Raw genomic sequence first — 21,536 nt, forward strand, 5'->3', positions numbered from 1 at the left:
CTCTCTCTATATATATATATATATATATATATATTATTATATATATATTATATATATATATATATATAGGCACGTATTTTTATGTATATATATATATATATATATATATATATAGGCACGTATTTTTATGTATGTGTATATAAATATATTATATATATATATATATATATATTATATATATATATATATATTATATATACATACATACACACCTAATATATATATTTCCAACACAGGGCTCCGGGTTCAGTCCACCTCGACATCCGAAACTCGGAGTTTTATCATAGCTACCGAATAATTGTCACATATTACATTTACAGATAAATTCCTCTATCACACATGCATATACACACATATGCATATACATATATATATACATGCATATATGCATGTATGTATGTCTATATATATATATACATACGTGCACTCACGAGGATCATCATTTCGATTTGCACGGCGATTTGCGTAACTAATCTTTTGTGTTAACCGAGGACCAGCTTTGAGTGTGTATGTGTGTGTGTGTGTGCGTGTGCAAATGTGTGAGTCTATCATCTATATGTCTTTGTATCCGTGTTGACACTATCTTTATATCGAACTATCTGTTTATAACGCTATTTAGTTATCTGTTATTATTTCTTTCTGTCAAACATAATTCGTTCCCTAATTTCATTCATGTAATTCTTATGCATTTCCACTTTTTCTCTCTTTCTTTCCCTCTCTGCTTTGAACTCTACTGTACGGCCACCAACACGGACTCAACATTAACCATCAACTACTGTTAACGTCTACCAACTTCCAACAACGCCAAATTGTTCTATCACACCAACTCTAACCATCAAACACCTACATTGACCATTTCGAACGATCGTCACAATCGCCCGACAACACCATTTAACATTGCTATACATTAACGTTAACCATCACCAACAACGTCAAACATCAACCGTCATTACTGACTACCACCGTCCAATAATCAACATCGACCTCGTCATGGACCGTCACAAACAAACGTCAATATTGACCGTCACCACAATATTGACGTCAAACATCGACCGTCATCACTAACTGTCACTTCAAAAATCACATTGACCGTCACCATGGGCTGTCACCGTCAAACCTCAATATGACCGTCACCACCAATATTGACCGTCACCACAATATTGACGTGAAACATCAACCGTCATCATGTCACCGTTCAAAAATCAACATTGACCGTCACCATGGGCTGTCACCGTCAAACCTCAATATTGACCGTCACCACCAATATTGACGTGAAACATCGACCGTCATCCTGTCACCGTTCAAAAATCAACATTGACCGTCACCATGGGCTGTCACCGTCAAACGTCAATATTGACCGTCACCACCAATATTGACGTGAAACATCGACCGTCATCACTGTCACCGTTCAAAAATCAACATTGACCGTCACCATGGGCTGTCACCGTCAAACGTCAATATTGACCGTCACCACCAATATTGACGTCAAACATCGACCGTCATCACTGTCACCGTTCAAAAATCAACATTGACCGTCACCATGGGCTGTCACCCTCAAACGTCAATATTGACCGTCACCACCTAACATCAACACAGGCACATTGCGAACCGATGGCAGCCGTATTGACGACAAAAAGGAGTTTATCCTACTTGCCAAAACTTATGACGAGAACGTGAGCTTCTACAGCGACGAGAACCAGAAGAGATGTGGTGATCCGAACGAGTGCAAAAAGTTAGCGGAAGAAGAAGATGAAGAATACATGGACAGCAACCTAATGAGAACGTTTAATGGTTACGTTTACGGCAATGGTCCACCATTTGTCCTAAATGCAAACGAGGAGGTCATCTGGTATGTAATGGGCATGGGGAAAACGAAGCAGGCATACACGGTATTCAGTTTGCTGGACAAGTCATGAGAGTACACGGACAAGTGTAAGTCTGGGATATTATTATTATTATATTATTATTATTATTATTATTATTATTATTATTATTACTTTTTTTTTCTTCTTTCAAATTTTCTTCCATTTCTTGCCGAGTGTCTTCCCGACTCCTAGGGCAAAGAAACTCATAGTGTAATTGGTAGGCCATTAAACCAAACTCAGTAGGTCGTTCATTTTTTTTTTTTTTTTTTAAAGTTAAATTAAAATACATGAGCAGCAACAGTTCTCACATCGACAATGCTCTTTCAATACGTGTGATGTACAGTATTATTATTATTATTATTATTATTATTATTATTATTATTTTATTATAATTATATTATTATCATTATTATTATTATATTATTCATGTCACTTTTGCTTTATATTTGTACAATTGGCTCCAAGTCTCACCCAGAGACCTCAAGAGACAACAGGCTGGAAGTTCGTGATGTTGTTATGCCTAGTGTGCCATATATTTGGTTTTGTATTTAGTGTTGTACTAGTGAATGTCTAAAAAAAATTATATTATTATTACTATTATTATTATTATTATTATTATTTTATTATTATTATTATTCTATGTTTCACTTTTGCTATATTTGTACTATTGGCTCCAAGTCTCACCCAGAGACCTCAAGAGACAACAGGTTGGAAGTTCGTGATGTTGTTATGCCTAGTGTGCCATATATTGGGTTTTGTATTTAGTGTTGTACTAGTGAATGTCTAAAAAAAATTATTATTATTATTATTATTATTATTATTATTATTATTATTATTATTAAGGCAGTGATTTGGCAGAATCATCAGCAAGCCGGGCGAAATGCTTAGCGGTATTTTATCTGCCACTACGTTCTGAGTTCAAATTCAGTTGAGGTCGACTTTGCCTTTAATTCTTTCGGGGTCGATGAAATAAATGCCAGTTACGCACTGGGCTCGATGCAATTGACTAACCTCCTTGCCCAAAAATGTTTCAAGGCCTGGTTCGTAGAGTAGAGATAATAATAATAATAATGCTTGGCGGTATTTCGCCAGTAGCTCTATTCTGAGTTCAAATTCCGCTGAGGTCGACTTTGCCTTTTATCCTTTCGGGGTCGCTAAATTAAGTACCAGTTGAACACTGGGTCGATGTAATCAACTCATCCCCTCTCCCAAAATGTCTGCCCTTGTGGTAATATTTGAAACTATTATTATTATTATTATTATTATTATTATTATTATTATTATTATTATTATTATTATGGCGGCGAACTGGCAGAATCGTTAGCATAAGGGCGAAAGGCTTGGCGGTATTTCGCCCGTCGTTACGTTCCGAGTTCAAATTCCGCCGAGGTTGACTTTACCTTTCATCCTTTCGGGGTCGATGAAATAAGTACCAGTTGAGCACTGGGGGGTCGACGTAATCTGCTAATCCCCCTTCCCCTGAAATGTATGTATGTATATATGTATGTATGTATGTATGTATGTATGTATGTATGTATATATGTATGAATGTATGAATGTATGTATGTATGTATGTATGTATGTATGTATGAATGTATGAATGTATGTATGTATGTATGTATGTATATATGTATGTATGTATTATGCACGTACGTACGTGTGTTCTTTTTCTGTTTGTCCCCTCACAGTTTAGCAAGCGATGCTGGTTTGTTTGCATTAGCGTTTCGGTAAAAGCGACAGATAGATTAAGTTCCAGACGTCAAAAAATTAAGTAGTGGTGTCGTTTTGTTCGACTAAACCCTTCAAGGCAGTGCCCCAGCATGACCGCAGTCCAACGACTAAAACAAGTAAAAGATCAAGAAGGACGAACAACTTCGTTGTGGATCCCGCGTTGATTCCACTTAAAAATACTACAATCTTTTGTAAACGTTATTCATTAAGCAATCATTCGTTGAATCGTAATGAAATTTTACCGAACAGTATGTTATTTATTTCACTTTTTAATTTTCAGGTACAGTACGATTGAGGCCATGCAGGCATCGTTTAGATCGGCCACGATGAAGCCAATGAATCCGGGAAGATGGCTTATTAGTTGTGCTGTGACGGAACACTATACTGGTAAGTTTCGTCCGAATTATTTTCTGTTCCATCCATCCATCCATTTTCTGCTCTCTATTCCTGGGACGGTCGTGTCGGGTATAATCCTCGGGTTATTTCACCTATGAGGTAATATCAGGAGCTACAGTCCTTGCAATTTCGGGTGGATTTCCGAACGTGACCAAAAATACAACGCAACACCATGTCCGGGAATGGAAACCACGATGAATGCAACACCCTAGCCATTAGGTGACGCACCTTCATGATCACATAGATTGTATCGCCCCGCTTTGCCTTTCACTTGGATAACATCGGTGGTGTGCAGAGGGGAGGCTGATGGGCATACGACGATTACTGGTCTTCCATAAACAAACCTTGCCTGGACTTGGGCCTTGGAGGGTAACTTTCTAGGTGCAATCCGTGATCATTCTTGACTAAAGAGGGTCTTTACTTTACACACACACACACACAGACACATACATTTAACATATCATAAGAGGAGATTTAGCATATATAAAGGGAAAGTTTACGAAAATAAACAAAAGACAAAGGCAGGTGGTGTACAAACAAACAGATGTATTAGTATAACGCTCAGGAATAGAAAAAGTCTTTTACGTTTCGAGCCTACGCTCTTCGACAGAAAGATACACAGAAAAAAACAAGGAGAGAAACAAGGAGAGAAAAAGGAGTGGCTGTGTGGTAAGTAGTTTGCTTAGCAACCACATGGTTCCAGGTTCAGTCCCACTGCGTGGCACTTTGCGTCTATTGATAATGTTGTTAAAAATATCTTTCATTAATGATAAGAATAATCCTTTTTATTGAAGGTACAAGGCCCTGAAATTTTGGGGGTGGGGACTAATCGATTACATCGACCCAGGTATTTCACTTGTACTTATTTTATCGAACCCCGAAAGAATGAAAGGTAAAGTCGACTTCGGCAGAATTTGAATCAGAACGTAGCGACGGGCGAAATACCTATTTCTTTATTGCCCACAAGGGGCTAAACATAGAGGGGACAAACAAGGACAGACAAACGGACTAAGTCGATTACATCAACCTCAGTGCGTAACTGGTACTTTATTTATCGACCCCGAAAGGTCGAAAGGTAAAGTCAACTTCGGCAGATTTTGAACTCAGAACGTAGCGACGAGCGAAATACCGTTAAGTATATAGAATACCTTGGTATTGATAAAAATAATAGCTGGAAAAATAATATTTTTTTTATAATTATCAACTCACCAGTTTTTTTGGTGGGGGTCCATTTTCTTTTTTTCGTCTTTTCAATATTTCATCAAATATCAGGCAGCAAGGTGGCAGAGTCGTTTGCACACTGTACAAAATGCTTAGCAACATTCCGTCAGTCTTTACGTTTTAGGTTCAAATTCCGCCGAGGTCGACTTTGCCTTTCATCTTTCAGGGTCGATAAAATAAGTAACAGTTTAGCACTGAGGTCGATGTAATCAATTTACCTTATCCCCACTTCCCCGAAATTGCTGGCCTTGTGCCAAAATTTGAAATCAATATTTCATCAAATAAAGTCTATCTTTCTATCTCTTAGATGGAGCGCTTGCATTTTTGGACGTGAAATCTCAAGGAACTTACACCAAAAACTGGCGGTTTCCGATAAACAATAAAATTAAATACTACTATTTGTCCATAGAAGAACGTTTTTGGGATTATGCACCAAGTGGAAAGAACAATTTGACTGGAGCTAATTTGTCAGACGAGTAAGTTTGTATTCTCACATAATCTCTAACTGATAGCAAGAGTAAAGGTTTATATCGCATATGGAACGGGTTTTTTTTTAACATGATGCACCTAAAACTACATTACCGATGTGTTTTTCTTTTCCTTTTGAAGACAGTAAGGGTGTGTTTTGAGGGAGATTTAACAGCTATATTTATTGGATCGAGCAAACACAGAAAGGTTTAGTTGGTTTTCGGGAAAAAGTGTGAAAGAATAAAAAAAATATTATTTAAGGCTTAATTCAATTGATCATGTTCAGCTATAAACTTTAAACCTTCCCCTATCAAGAAATATGTGTGTATATATATATATATATATATATATATATAATATATATATATATATATATATATATATATATACATATACATACACTGCTATAGCCTCGCGCCGACCAAAGCCTTGTGAGTGGATCTGGTAGACAGAAACTGAAAGAAGCCCGTTGTATATATATTTATGTGTTGTGTGTGTGTGTGTGTGTGTGTGTGTGTGTGTGTGTGTGTGTGTGTGTGTGTGTGTGTGTGTGTGTGTGTGTGTGTATGCACGCTGTCCTTCTTTCAGTTACAGTCAACCAAATTCGCTCAAGGTTTTTATTGGCTTGGTACAATTGTAGAAGAAACCTGCCTGAGGTCTTAAGCAATGAGATTGAACCCGAATCAATGTAACCGAGAAGCAAACTCCTTGCCACACAGCCACACATGCACTTATAAATTAATGCTGACCTCGGCTGGATTTGAACCGAGAACAGTTAGAGCCGGAAACAATACAGCAAGATATTTTGTTCGATGCTCTAATGTACCAGAGTTTTCCTGAAAATCTTAGCCTAATGTTGTTAGTTGATCTTTAAATTATTCGGTCACACTCTAATTTAGTTGTCCATTCACTAATTTCGTATGTCATAATGTATTTTGATTGGTCAGCTTTCGGGCGGCGAGCGAGCAGAAATGTTAGCACGCCGGACAAAATGCTAAGCGGCATTTCGTCCGTCTTTGTGTTCTTGGTTCAAATTCCGCAGAGGTTAATTTTGTATTTCATCCTTTAGGGTTCGATAAAAATAAGTATCAGTCGGGGTCGATATAATTAACCTATCACCTCCCCGTGAAATTGCTGGCCTTGTGCCAAAATTTGAAATCAATATTACACTCATTTTTTTATATCACATGCTAATTGGAAAGGTAAGACTTACCTAACAGGCCACACTCAAATTTGTTATATCAAACTCTGATCCAATAGGTAACACTGGATTCTGATAAATTACACTTCAGTTCGATAGTTCGCACTCAGATCTAATATGTCACAATCTTATCTTGACACACCACATCGTAAACTGATCGTAAACAAATGATACTTTAAATTAACAAGCCACGGTCAACACAAATAATCAGTGAGATTAGTCTAAACTGATAAGCAGTACTCTAAGCTGTTACATTATTGGCTGCTACTGCAACACTTCTGTGCTTTTTAGCACTATGCTTCTACACGAGAAGCTTTCTCGAGACAAACACTGCAGTTTTGTGGCTACGCAAAGTATATCCACGTTCTGTAAGATGAACAGATTACCTTTCTAAACTATTAATTGATTCTCCAATCTAAAAGAGTAAATCCAACACATTTGTTTTAAGGTATTTCACAACATTGAAGATTTATCTAAAATCTTGATTTGAGTACTTGACTGCATTCCTTTTTTTTTTTTCATGTTTTGTTTCTAAAATAGTCCGAATACTGAAGGAGCGTTTACAAGTGGACCTCATAGAATTGGTAGATGTTACAAGAAGGCTAGCTTTTTCCAGTACAAAGACTCAACTTTCACCACGAAAATCAAAACTCCCGATAACATGGGTTTATTAGGACCAGTGATTCGTGTTTATGAAGGTGACAAAGTTGTCGTGGTCTTAAAGAACTTTGCCACCCTTCGACCTTACTCTTTCTTACCCCATGGTGTAACATATACGAAACCCAACGAGGGTACCGTATACAACGACAGTAAGTACCGTATTATTTCCTTCTCTCTTTTTGTCCCTACCATTTTTAGCATCAAAGATGATGGCGTGATGAAATGTGGGCAGGGGTTGCTTTGACAGGATCCCTAGTTGTTCTTTACTGTTTTAGTTTTACCTAGGTTTGAACTGCAACCATGCTGGGGCACACATTTTAAGGCTTTTCGTCGGTAATATGGATCCGATTAGGCGGCGAGCTGGCAGAAACGTTAGCACGCCAGGCGAAATGCTTTGTGGTATTTCGTCTGTCTTTATGTGTTTCACTACCGCCCACAAGGGGCTAAACACAGAGGGGACAAACAAGGACAGACAAACGGATTATGTCAATTACATCGACCCCAGGGCGTAACTGGTACTTAATTTATCGACCCCGAAAGGATGAAAGGCAAAGTCGACCTCGGCGGAATTTGAACTCAGAACGTAACGGCAGACGAAATACGGCTACGCATTTCACCCGGTGTGCTAACGTGTCTGCCAGCTCGCCGCCTTATGTTCTGTCTTTATGTTCTGAGTTCAAATTCTGCCGAGGTCGACTTTGCCTTTCATCCTTTTGGGGGGGCGATTAAACAAGTACCAGTTGCGCACTGGGGTCGATGTAATCGATTTAATCCCTTTGTCTGTCTTTGTTTGTCCCCTCTATATTCAGCCCCTTGTGGGCAATAAACAAATAAATATGGATCCGATTACTCTCACCTACTACTTATTTTGTCCTTCACATAACTTACGAAATGTAAAGTCAACATTTGAACAATGAAGAATACTTCGGGCGATATCGCAAGGTATTTCTGTTCGAATACACCGGTTTCCACCTCACGCTGATGCGTGTGTGCATGTATATGTGCATATCCGTGTGCATGTGTGTGTGCAAAATATATATACAATATGCGTGCATATACACATACATGTATATAACATGCATGTATATATTTACATACAACATATATACATATGTGTGCATGTATATATGTTTACATGTATGTAGAGGGGCTTCATATTCAACAATTTTAATAAATTATCAAATTGTCATATGAGAGGACTTCACCAAATGTTAACACTTCGATGAGTATCAATTGAGTCATTGGAAGATTATACCACCTCTTGATTAAATGCATTACTACTTAACTATTTACCAAGTGCACCCTTACCGTCATTCTCTTTTTCTCTTTGTCTCTCTCTCTTTCTTTCTTTCTTTCTTTCTTTCTATCTTTCTCGCTCTCTCTTTCTATGTCTCTTTCTCTTTCTCTCTTTCTATTTCCTTCCTCATATGCATATTTATAATATATACAAGAATGAGTCAGAAAATAGCGCAATTGTTATTTGCATGGCTTTTCGACTCACCCTTTATATATTCGAGGATGAGACAAAAAAGTAATGCAAATAAAAAAATGCATTATTTTCTGACTTACCATCGAATATTCTATATATAATATACAAAATTTTCCCTCTCTCTCTCTCCCTCACTCTTCCTTCTTGACTCTCTCGGTGCTCACATGTGACCAGCGGCTATCTTTCCTTTAACTCGAATTTCTTTCTTCTCCTTAAGCTACAAGAGATAGCACACATTTTTGTCTCCTGTCAAAGCTTGTTTCTCCAGCGTCCACCACTTCACCTCGTTATGGCTTAACAGCGCTTACAGTGTGTTTTAACTGTCCTTTTTTTTGTTACCAACTTTAACCCTCCGCAAATCCCAAATTTTATTTAATTTGCTTTGCGGAAATGACTGTCCTAACGTTCGAAATGCGGAGTAGATAAAACAGTGGACAACTGATGATGGGTTTGTTCTTTATGTTGCCTGCCTCGCTTTTCTATTTGTTTCTTTCGATGTTCGCAAAAAAAGTTCGTTTTCCATGATTTTGTATTTCATGTTCTTGCTTTTCATGTTGTTCACGTTTTTTTTGACGTCCTGTACCCATATATGCATATGTATATACATATATATATATATATATGTAAGTATATGCATGTATATGCTTATATATATTATTTATATTATATATATATATATATACGTTTATATATATATATATATATACAGATATATACAGATATATACATATATATATTATATATATATATAATATATATATATATATATATATATATATATATATATATATATATATATATATAAACAATGACACTAATGGATTGCGGTTCGCTACACCTGTTTCAGGCGTGTTCTTTATTGTGTGTGTGAGTGTGTGTGTGTGTGTGTGTGTGTGTGTGTGTGTGTTAAATCAGTTTAGAACTAAAGCTTCTTAGTTCGCGTCCGGTGTGGTACAATGTTGTACATCGATGAATAAGGCATTTCGTGACGACCAATGATGAAATCAAAGCAAAACATGATGCTAATACGACGAAAAATTCAAATAGAATTCAACAAATAATATTTAAGCATTTAGACATTTCGAAAATAAAACATACAAGAATTCGCATATTAGTTATAATAATCCATTTTTTTTTTCTTAATTTATAGGCAAAATAATAACTGGCAGAATTGTTAAACCTGGGAAAAAGAAGACCTATGAATTTTTCGTCCCTAAACTCAGTGATTCAGATCCGATGTGTAAAGTGTTTCTTTATCAATCTTCGGTGAATCACGTGAGAGATTTAAACTCAGGTCTCATTGGTCCATTACTTATTTGCAAGCGTATCAGTCAATATATCAGACCACATGTAAGTATTTATTTTAACATATTATTTCAAAATGCATGTACACCTTTGAAAACTTCATGTCAGTTCAGAGTTGTCTTACTTTGTACCTACTACTGAAGAGAGAAAACAGAAATGAAAATGCATCTACCAGATCATATAGAGGGCGCTCTGGAAAGACTTTGGTGTTCTTAATACCCTTTTGCCTAAAGCGGGAATTTTTCACCATAGCAGGCCGTAGTGAAATAATCTTTTTACAGGTCAAATATGACCCAGACATATTTGAATTGATCCAAAGTGTATGTGTGTGCGCGTGTGTGTCTGTTTGTACATACATACTCACACACATGCACACACACACATACACACACTCACTCACATACATACATACAAGTAGGTAGGTAGGTAGGTAGGTAGGTATGTAGGTAGGTAGGTAGGTAGGTAGGTAGGTAGGTAGGTAGGTAGGTAGGTAGGTAGGTAGGTAAGTAGGTAGGTAGGTAGGTAGGTAGGTAAGTAGGTAGGTAGGTAGGTAGGTAGGTAGGTAGGTAGAAAGGTAGGTAGGTAGGTAGGTTGGTAGGTATGTGTACGGGCGGACTTCGTTTATGATGGACGAAAGAAAGAAAAGTACTCAATACATGTTGTAGAGTATATGATTTTTTTTATTGAATCTGAAACTAGGAATTTGTTTCACAATTCACACCACAGCAATACGTTCTCCCCTCAAGATCGCAATGGCGTGATACTCATGTCACGAGACACTGTCAGCTTCAATTTCAGCAAATAATCTATATATGTGTATGTATGTATGTACATCTATACATATATGTGTGTGTATGCATAGGATATATATATATATAGATAGATAGATACATACATACATACACATACATACATACATACATACATACATACATACATACATATGTATATATACACACATACATACATGTATATATAAAAAAAAGAACAAATCATTAAAAGCAAAAGGCAGCCCAAAACACTAAAATTCCTTCTTACTAGAGCAAAAATGCACGAGGAAACCCCCACCCCCACCCAATGGTCACAAACTGCGGCACTTACCGTTATCTAATTGAGGGACCAGAATTTAAGTTAAGTCCAGTCTCACCTGCAACACGGAAAACCTGATCTACGTAATCACATGCAACGGTTGCCAACATAATTACATAGGTCAGACGGGCGAATCGTTACGCAACAGAATGACAACCCATCGCTAACAGGTCCGAGACCAAAGCACAAGGATAATTCCTTTGAGCAGTCACATTGCAACCTGTGCAGGAATGGTCTTACCAAATTTCAAAATATTTCCCCTCTACAAGTGCTCAGGTTCCTTCAAACAACAAGAAAGACTAAATAAAGGCAACTTATCAACAAGTATAAACCATAATTAAATATAAACCCAACCATTACCAATCAATAGGAACAGACACTTAAAAACAATTTTATACATATTATTATCATTTTGAAAAAATACTTCCCATCATTTCCTAAATCGGTTTTCCAATATTCATATATGCCAGCACAAACACACACGCACGCACACACACCACACACACACACAACACACACACACACACACACACACAGAAGCACACAACTCTGTACACACATACACACACAAACACACACATACACACAAAAGAAAACATCGCAAAAAAACACACGCGCGCACAAACACACCCACACATACACACAAATGGAGACGCTCAAAAGAATACATCTAATACAAAGAAAATTCCAAATTTTTTCTTCAAGACATTCTTCACAACATACACACCCATCAATTCACATGTAGTCACTTTCCAAACATATTGAAAGGACATTCAACAAAACACACGCGGACGCGCACTCACACACACACACACACAGGTGGACATAAAACCCATTCAATAAATGCTTTTTAGCCATTCCCTTGGCAGAACACAAAGATTTCTTTTAGACAATAGACACCCCTTCCCTCACTCTCTAACACTTTGAACTCTATACCAAACTATATTTAAAGAAGACTTCAACGAAATATCTCCAGACGTGTTCTGGACCCCCAGACAGACGATAAACTGTTTTTACTTCAAACTTCTAACAAATCTAACTGATAGTTGATAAGATGAGATATGTCGAAACCGGTAATATTTTCTTTATATAATTTTTAAAATCATTTTTATTAAATTCCCTCTTAAATTGGAATGTCTTAGACTTACTTCAGTGCTATTTCCACCTCATCTTTTATATAACACACACACATATATACGCACTCACGCACACGCACATACACATATATACAGATATATATATATAATATATGTATAGTTAGTTAGTTAGTTAGTTTCTTTGTTTCTTTGTTAATAAGTTAGTGGCCCTCATCTCATTCTTCTGCCATGCTAAAAAAATATTACAATATATTTGCCACGATGTAATTCCCTGCGATGAATTTACAGCAAGCGCCATTTGCAATTCCAAAACATTTTTTCGTTCAATTCATCTAATTCGTATCTCTATTCGTTTGCAACGGTGGCTAATGAAAATCCACCTCGTCCTTGCGAGGTAGAATCGAGCAATTACTCTCATTTGTTGAAGCTAGCTAACGAAACCAGTTGCAAGTTTTGCAGAAACTGGACCTGTCCAAACCATACGTTGAAGTGTGGTAAGAAGCTTGCTTCCCAACCAAATATTTCGGAGTTCAGTGACACCTTGGGCAAGTGTATTCTACTATAGCCTCGGGTCGACCAAACCTCGTGAGTAGATTTAGCAGCGAAAACTGAAAGAAGCCTGATTTATATATGTAAATGGGTAAAGACCCTCTTCGGTCATGAATGGCCATGGGATTGCACCTAGAACGTTCCCCTCCCACCCAAAGTCCAGGCAAGGCTGTTTATGGGTAATGGTGCTGGAGAGGGTACAAACACAGGCACACATACACACACACATGCACATACACACTCACACACACACATACACACACACACGCACACATACACACACACACACACATATATATATGACGGGCTTCTTTCAGTTTCCGTCTACTAAATCCACTCACTAGGCTTTGGTCGGCCCGAGACTATAACAGACGACACTTGCCCAAGATACCACGCAGTGAGACTGAACCCGGAATCACGTGGTTAGGAACCAAGTTTCTTAGAACACAGAGACGCCTGCACCTATGAAAATGCCATTAAAAAATTCTTTTCATTTAAAAAAATTTTTTTTTTCTATTTCTTCATTTAGCTCCTTCGGAACCATCTTGAATATTTCCTCCTCTTTAATACATTTGATGAGAATCTATCATGGTATTTGGATCAAAACATACAGAAATTTGCCACAGATCCACAAGGAGTTGACGTTACAAATGAGGATTTCGCAGAGTCAAATAAAAAACATGGTAAGTATAACGAAGGAACTACACCGAAGTTAAATAACGTGGACGCAATTAGTTGGCAGTGTGGTAAGACGTTTGCTTCCGAACCACATGGTTCCGAGTTCAGTCCCACTGCCTGGCACCTTGGGTAGATGTCTTCTACTATAGCCTTGGGAGTCGATTTGGTAGAAGGAAAATGAAAACCCATCTTGTGTGTGTATACGCGTGTGTATATATGTGTGCGTGCGTGCGTGTGTAAATGCGATAGTAGTACAACAGTGCACCAATATTTACAGAAAATAGCAGTCGTTAATATACGACACTATAGTAAAGCTTCAGAGTATATATATATAGATAGATAGATAGATAGATAGATAGATAGATAGATAGATAGATTGATATGTATAAATATATATGTATATATATATATGTATATATATATATATATATATGTGTGTGTGTGTGTGTGTGTGTGTGTGTGTGTGTATATATGTGTGTATATATATATATATAGTTAATCCAAACAAGAAAACACAAAATAACAACAACGCGAGGACGTGGAACAAATATAGTATTATTGGACGCTCAGGAAAGAAGGGGGGTTTAACGTTTCAAGCGGAGCTCTTCGTCGGAAACATAGAAGAAGGAAAGATCCAGAGAAGGGAAGACAGAGGAAAAAAATCGCCAAAGGTACACACGAGGTCACACACACACACACACACACACACACACACACACACACACACACACACACACACACACACACACACACACACACACACACACACACACACACACACACACACATATATATATATATATATATATATATATATATTGATAGAAATTGTAAGACAACAAAAGAATGAAAGAGAGCTCGATATTATGTAAATAGAGGAATTTATCTGTAAATGTAATTAATCGGTAGCCATGATAAAACTCTGAGTTTCGGATGTCGAGGCGGAAACCCACGCCACCATCTCTTCGATTATCCAGCAAAGTTGTTGAGTTAAACGACAACAACAATAATCTTTTCTGCGATATACACAAGCCCTGACATTTGGGGCGGTGGGAAGGGCATAGTCGATTATATCGACCCCAGTGCTCAACTGGTACTTATTTTATCGTAAATTTTAACCCAGTTTCACTTTGATGGCATGCACTGCTCTCTCACTCAATAATAATAATAATAATAATAATAATAATAATAATAATAATAATATAATAATAATAATAGTAATGGCAATAATAATTCTTTCTATTATAGACACAAGGCCTGAAATTTGAGATGAGGGGTTAAGTCGATTACATCGACACCGGTACTCAACTGGTACTTAATTTATCGACCCCGAAAGGATGAAAGGCAAAGTCGACCATGGCAGAATTTAAACATAGCGGTAGATTAAATACCACTAAGCATTTCGCCCTGCGTGCTAACGATTCTGACAGCTCGCCGCCTTGCTGAATTTTTGTTTTTGTACGTACCTGTGGTGTGTGTCACACTTACTTCAATGGAAGAGGTAGAAAGCTTGAAAGGTTGAAAGGAGAGGTACAAAGAAAAGGGGAAATAAAAGGTGTTAAGCAGAGGAAGTATAGTTGAAGTGAGAGGTAAAGTGGCAGAGAGGAGGAAGTAATAGGGAATGAGAGAGAGAGGGGGAGCGAGAGACTGATAGCGCTGAGAGAGGGAATAATAATAATAATAATAATAATAATAATATTTTTTCTCTAAATTAATTTTTCATGTATTTCAGGTATCAACGGGTTGGTATATGCTAATCTCCCCGGATTAAATATGTGTGTAGGAGACCAAGTTGACTGGTATGTGATGTCGTTCGGAAACGAACAGGATGTACATTCGCCATATTTCCACGGACATACCTTCCAACAAGAAAACTTCAGAGAAGACACAAGCAACTTAATTCCAGCTCAGTCGTGGACTTTGCAAATGACAACCCAAAATCCAGGTAAAGCAAACGAAATAAAACGAAACAAAACAGATCACATATAATGTCCCTTCACGTTCTCACATTTACTAGCTGTAACGGTGGTGGCGATGGTGGTGGTGGTGGTGGTAACAACGGTGGTGGTTGATGGGAGGAGGGGCGGAGGGGTGGCTGAGGTGGAGGGGTGGAGGTTGCGAAGACGGTGGCATTGATGGTGACTGGAATATTTTCGGTTCGACAAACAAGGAAATTTCTGTTAACTTTGAAAATGGCAACACGTCCCCTCCCTTTTACCATTTTTTATTCTTTATTTTGTGAGAAATCCATTACATTAAAGTGCTAGCGACAGTTTCCGGTTGTGTAAATAATCTGCGGCACTATGTTACACTGCTAAACTACTTAAGCAATATGTTCGTAGATAGTCGATGGGTTGGATGTATCACTGACGAAAGAACAATGACTCTTGAAATGTGTATATACACCCATTGCCTGTTTTCTATGTTCGATCGTATTGTTTACATAGACATATTCGTATCTGGAACGTCATAACTTTCAGTGCATCCTCTGAATTCTTTAGAAAATATAATGCCTTATTCAGTAAGTTGTGGATCGGCAAAGGTTGGAAGCCATTAATATAGAGAAATCGTGTGCACTCCACTAATCGTTATTTAAATAATATACTTTTCTACTCCTGGCACAAGGCCCAAAATTTAGGGGGAGGGGCAGTCGATTAGATTGAGCCCAGTACTCAACTGGTACTTAATTTATCGACCCCGAAAGAATGAAAGGCAAAGTCGACATCGGCGGTATTTGAACTCAGAACGTAACGGCAGATGAAATACCTATTTCTTTACTACCCACAAGGGGCTAAACACAGAGAGGACAAACAATGACAGACAAACGGATTAAGTCGATTATATCGACCCCAGTGCGTAACTGGTACTTATTTAATCGACCCCGAAAGGATGAAAGGCAAAGTCGACCTCGGCGGAATTTGAACTCAGAACGTAACGGCAGACTAAATACCTATTTCTTTACTACCCACAAGGAGCTAAACACAGAGAGGACAAGCAATGACAGACAAACGGATTAAGTCGATTACATCGACCCCAGTGCGTAACTGGTACTTATTTAATCGACCCCGAAAGGATGAAGGGCAAAGTCGACCTCTGCTGAGTTTGATCTCAGAACGTAACTACAGACGAAATACCTATTTCTTTATTACCCACAAGGGGCTAAACATAGAGGGGACAAACAAGGACAGACATAGGTATTAAGTCGATTACATCGACCCCAGTGCGTAACTGGTACTTAATTTATCGACCCCGAAAGGATGAAAGGCAAAGTCGACCTCGGCGGAATTTGAACTCAGAACGTAACTGCAGACGAAATACCGCAAAGCATTTCGCCCGGCGTGCTAACATTTCTGCCAGCTCATCGCCTATTATTTAAATAATAAAATTCCACAATGAACAAAACGTCGAAGAGCTGTCGTTATCCCGAATTGTCAAATGTTTTTCTACTCATTACAGCACAATCAAGTCTGTTACGGATTTTTTGCCATTGTTATTGTTGTTTTTGATCAGTTCCTACGTCTTTTTTTCCTCTATTTATCATTTCAGGCCGCTGGCTCCTTGAATGTCGAACTACGATTCACTTCAAAGAAGGCATGAGGGCATTTTACAACGTTAAAATATGTTATAATGCTCCAGACTTGCCTCGCAAAACGAATATTCGTCGTTATTTTATCGCAGCAGAAGAATTAAGGTGGGATCATGCCCCAAAGAAGAGAAGTATAGTCACTGGTAACGACTTGAATAATGTAGATGAGTAAGTACTGTCATGTGTATGTGTGAATTAGTTGAAGACGAGTTATTACTCGTATACACATATATTAGTTAATCAAAGCGGGAAATTTTCAACCAGTTTCTCCGGGTATATTTGGTGACTGAGATAAATTTTTATATACCTCAAGGTACTCTTGCTTTTGTGCATGCACACAAGGATTGCCAAAGCAGTTATTAGCTCAGTTGGCAAATTTGCTTAACCGGAAATAATTAAAAAGTTCTAGATCTATAACATTGATTTCACATGGTTCCAGATTCAGTTCAACTACGTGGCACCCCGGGCACGTGTCTTCTACTCTAGCCTCGGGCCAGCCAAACCTTTGTGAGTGGATTTGGTTGACGGAAATTGAATGAAGCCTGTTGTGTACATATGTGTGTTTGTGTGTGTGCGTTTGTGTGTGTTTCTGTCTATGTTTGTACCCTGCCGCTGTTTGACACAAGTGTTGGTATGTTTGCGTCCTTTTTTCTTAGCGGTTCAACAAAACAGACTGATAAAATAAGTATTTTAAAAAGATAAGTCCTAGCGTCGATTTATTCGACTAAAAAACCTTCAAATCAGCGCTCCAGCATGGCTGCAATCAAAAGATTGAAACAAGTAAAAGAAATGCGTTATAAGATGTGAATTTTTTTTTTTTAAGTCAGAATTATATAAAACCTTTTAGAAAGAAGCATTCGTTATATCGCTTTCGCTGTTTACAGCTTTTCAAACTCTCGTGTTATGGGATTATCTGTATAAAATAATTTTTTTCTAGCAGTATAGACCATTTTCGGTTTAGTTTCACATTTAGAATTCTTACAAAGTGCTCTTCTTTTGCCTTTCGTAGTTGATCATTTCCTTCGTTTATTTTAAAACTTCCATGTACTCAAATGCCGTATAATATTCCTAAGAGAAAAATCTATGATTTGTTGTTTAGGTACTCTAATGCGATCTACAAATTTTGAACCTGTTTCATCGATGTAATTCTCATTACATTTTGGGTATATGATGCTGTAAACGAGACGTTTTGCAGGGTGGAGTTTGCAAAATTATATTTGCATTAATCGTCAATTCCTTCACATTCGTGAAATTTTGGCTGTTCAATTATTTGAAATGTCCTACATACACATTACACACACACACACACACACACACACACACACACACACACACACACACACAACACACACACACATACTTGCATGTGTGCGTGTGAGTTTATATGTATGCATGTTTATATGAATCTCTCTCTCTCTCTCTCTCTATATATATATATATAAAGGGAAAGTTTACGAAAATAAACAAAAGACGAAGGCAGGTGGAGTACAAACAAACAAATGTATTAGTATAGCGCTCAGGAATAGAAATAGAAACAGTCTTTTACGTTTCGAGCCTACGCTCTTAGACAGAAAGATACACAGAAAAAAACAAGGAGAGAAAAAAATGCGTGTAGGAGCTAACGATCTATTATAGCGATCTATATATATATATCATCATCATCATCATCATCATTTAGCGTCCGCTTTCCATGCTAGCATGGGTTGGACGGTTCAACTGGGGTCTGTGAAGCCAGAAGGCTGCATCGGCCCAATCTGATCTGGCAGTGTCTCTACGGCTGGATGCCCTTCCTAACGCCAACCACTCCGTGAGTGTAGTGGGTGCTTTTTACGTGCCACCCGCACAGGTGCCAGACGGAGCTGGCAAACGGCCACGGACGGATGGTGCTTTTTACGTGCCACCGGCACGGGGGCCAGGTGAGGCTGGCAACGGCCACGAATGGATGGTGCTTTTTACGTGCCACCGGCATGGAGGCCAGTCGTGTTATGGGATTATCTATGATTTGTTGTTTAGGTACTCTAATGCGATCTACAAATTTTGAACCTGTTTCATCGATGTAATTCTCATTACATTTTGGGTATATGATGCTGCAAACGAGACGTTTAATGCACACAACTATCTTCAGCCATTCTCGTCACATGACCATACCAGCGCAAACGTCTCTCTTGCACACCACAACTGATGCTTCTTAGGTCCAACTTTTCTCTCAAGGTACTTACACTCTGTCGAGTATGAACACTGACATTACACATCCATCAGAGCATACTAGCTTCATTTCTTGCGAGCTTACGCAAATCCTCAGCAGTCACAGTCCAAGTTTTACTACCATGTAGCATGGCTGTTCGTACACATGCATCATACAGTCTGCCTTTTACTCTGAGCGAGAGGCATTTTGTCACCAGCAGGGGTAAGAGCTCTCTGAACTTTGCCCAGGCTATTCTTACTCTAGCAGTTACACTTTCAGCACACCCAACCCCGCTACTGACTTGGTCACCTAGGTAGCGGAAGCTATCAACTACTTCTAGTTTTTCTCCCTGGAAAGTGGTAGAAGTTGGTCTCTGCACATTTTCAGTGTTTATTGCTCCGAGCATCTGCCACAAACAAAAACTATTTTCCTAGTTAGCCTTCCTTTGACATTGCTGCACCTCTTATGTGTCCATAGCTTACACTTGGTGCATCTTATAGAGTTTCTACCTACACCTTTTCTACAGATCGAGCAGGGCCATCTACCTGAAGGCGTTTGTAATTGGTCTACCTTCCTACTTATTAGGACTTTGGTTTTGGCTAGGTCGATTCTAATCCTTGCTTCCACACTTGAAACTTCTCCTCCAGTTCTGATAGTGAATCAGCAATTAGAGCAAGGTCATCAGCATAGAGGAGCTCCCAGGGGCATCCTGTCTTGAATTCCTCCGTTATTGCCTGGAGGACTATGATAAATAGGAAGGGACTGAGGACTGAACCTTGGTGGACCCCAACCTCTACCCGGAATTCTTCACTGTACTCGTTGCCAACCCTCACCTTACTAGCAGCGTCTCTGTACATGGCTCGCACAGCTCTCACTAACCATTCATCTATCCCTAGTTTCCTCATTGACCACCAGATAAGGGATCGGGGGACCCTGTCGAAGGCTTTCTCCATGTCAACAAAAGCCAGGTACAGGGGCTTATCGTTGGCTAGGTATTTCTCCTGCAGCTGTCTTACCAGGAATATTGCATCAGTAGTACTTTTCCCTGGCATGAACCCAAACTGCATCTCATCTAAGCTAACTCTCTCTCTCTAATTAGTTGGGCTATAACCCTCTCCGTAACCTTCATTACCTGATCCAGCAGCTTGATACCCCTGTAGTTATTTGTATCTAGGGCGTCACCTTTACCTTTGTAGCAGTTGACTATTATGCTGCTACACCAGTCATTGGGTATGACTCCTGGTTAACTATACGGGTGACTAGGCTATAGCCTACACTACCAGATATTTTGAGCATCTCTGCTGTAATTCCTGATGGGCCTGGGGCTTTCCCTGTTTTCATGCTTGTAATTGCCTTAACTACTAAGGAACTGTCAACTCGGATAGCTGGTCCCTCTGTTGGGTCGACATTCGGCAGACTCTCTTTATCCCATTCATTTTCCTCATTCAGCAACCTTTCATAGTAGCGTCTCCAAACCTCTCTCTTTGCATCCTCATTTAGCGCAAGTGAACCGTCATCCTTGCGAACACATTTCTCTCCTACCACGTCGCGATTCTCTCTCACACACTGTCTTGCAACACGAAATACCTCAAGTCTTTCATCCTCACGGTGCAGAACATTGGCAATTTTTTTCTTATCTTCTTCCCCTCTGGCTAAATACACCTGCCTCCTAACTTCCCTTCTGGCAGTCTGATACACTTCCCTGCTACCACCGTTCTTTCAGTCCTTCCAAGCCTGTTTCTTTTGTATAATAGCCCTGTCAACAATATTGTTCCACCACCACGTTATTTTGGGTCTTGAGGGGACTTTGCACCAGCCACAGATCTGGTCAGTGGCTTTCAGCAGGTTGTCCCTTAGAAGCGTCCAGTTGTCTTCTACCCCATGTGTAGCTATACTCCCTTCTATTTCGTCAAAGGCTTCAAGTAACATGTCTCTAAATCTCTGTCCATTCGCAGGATCTTTAAGCTTCCATACCCTTCTACTCCATGTTGGTCGTCTTCTAGTCGTCCTCTTAGT

General features: G+C 38.7%; 1 protein-coding gene across 1 annotated transcript in view; it reads left to right on the top strand.

The window, feature by feature from the left end:
- LOC115223189 (hephaestin-like) overlaps positions 1–21,536 on the top strand; it is a 42,397-nt gene that overhangs the window by 11,247 nt on the left and 9,614 nt on the right. Inside the window, exons 4-11 of the mRNA XM_036512113.1 lie at positions 1,597–1,915; positions 3,877–3,983; positions 5,521–5,689; positions 7,423–7,691; positions 10,182–10,381; positions 13,601–13,754; positions 15,482–15,694; positions 17,296–17,503. Coding sequence (XP_036368006.1) covers positions 1,597–1,915; positions 3,877–3,983; positions 5,521–5,689; positions 7,423–7,691; positions 10,182–10,381; positions 13,601–13,754; positions 15,482–15,694; positions 17,296–17,503 — 1,639 coding nt within the window. The remainder of the gene's footprint in view (positions 1–1,596; positions 1,916–3,876; positions 3,984–5,520; positions 5,690–7,422; positions 7,692–10,181; positions 10,382–13,600; positions 13,755–15,481; positions 15,695–17,295; positions 17,504–21,536) is intronic.

This window comes from Octopus sinensis, linkage group LG22 (assembly GCF_006345805.1).
Source record: "Octopus sinensis linkage group LG22, ASM634580v1, whole genome shotgun sequence".
Lineage (NCBI taxonomy): Eukaryota > Metazoa > Mollusca > Cephalopoda > Octopoda > Octopodidae > Octopus > Octopus sinensis.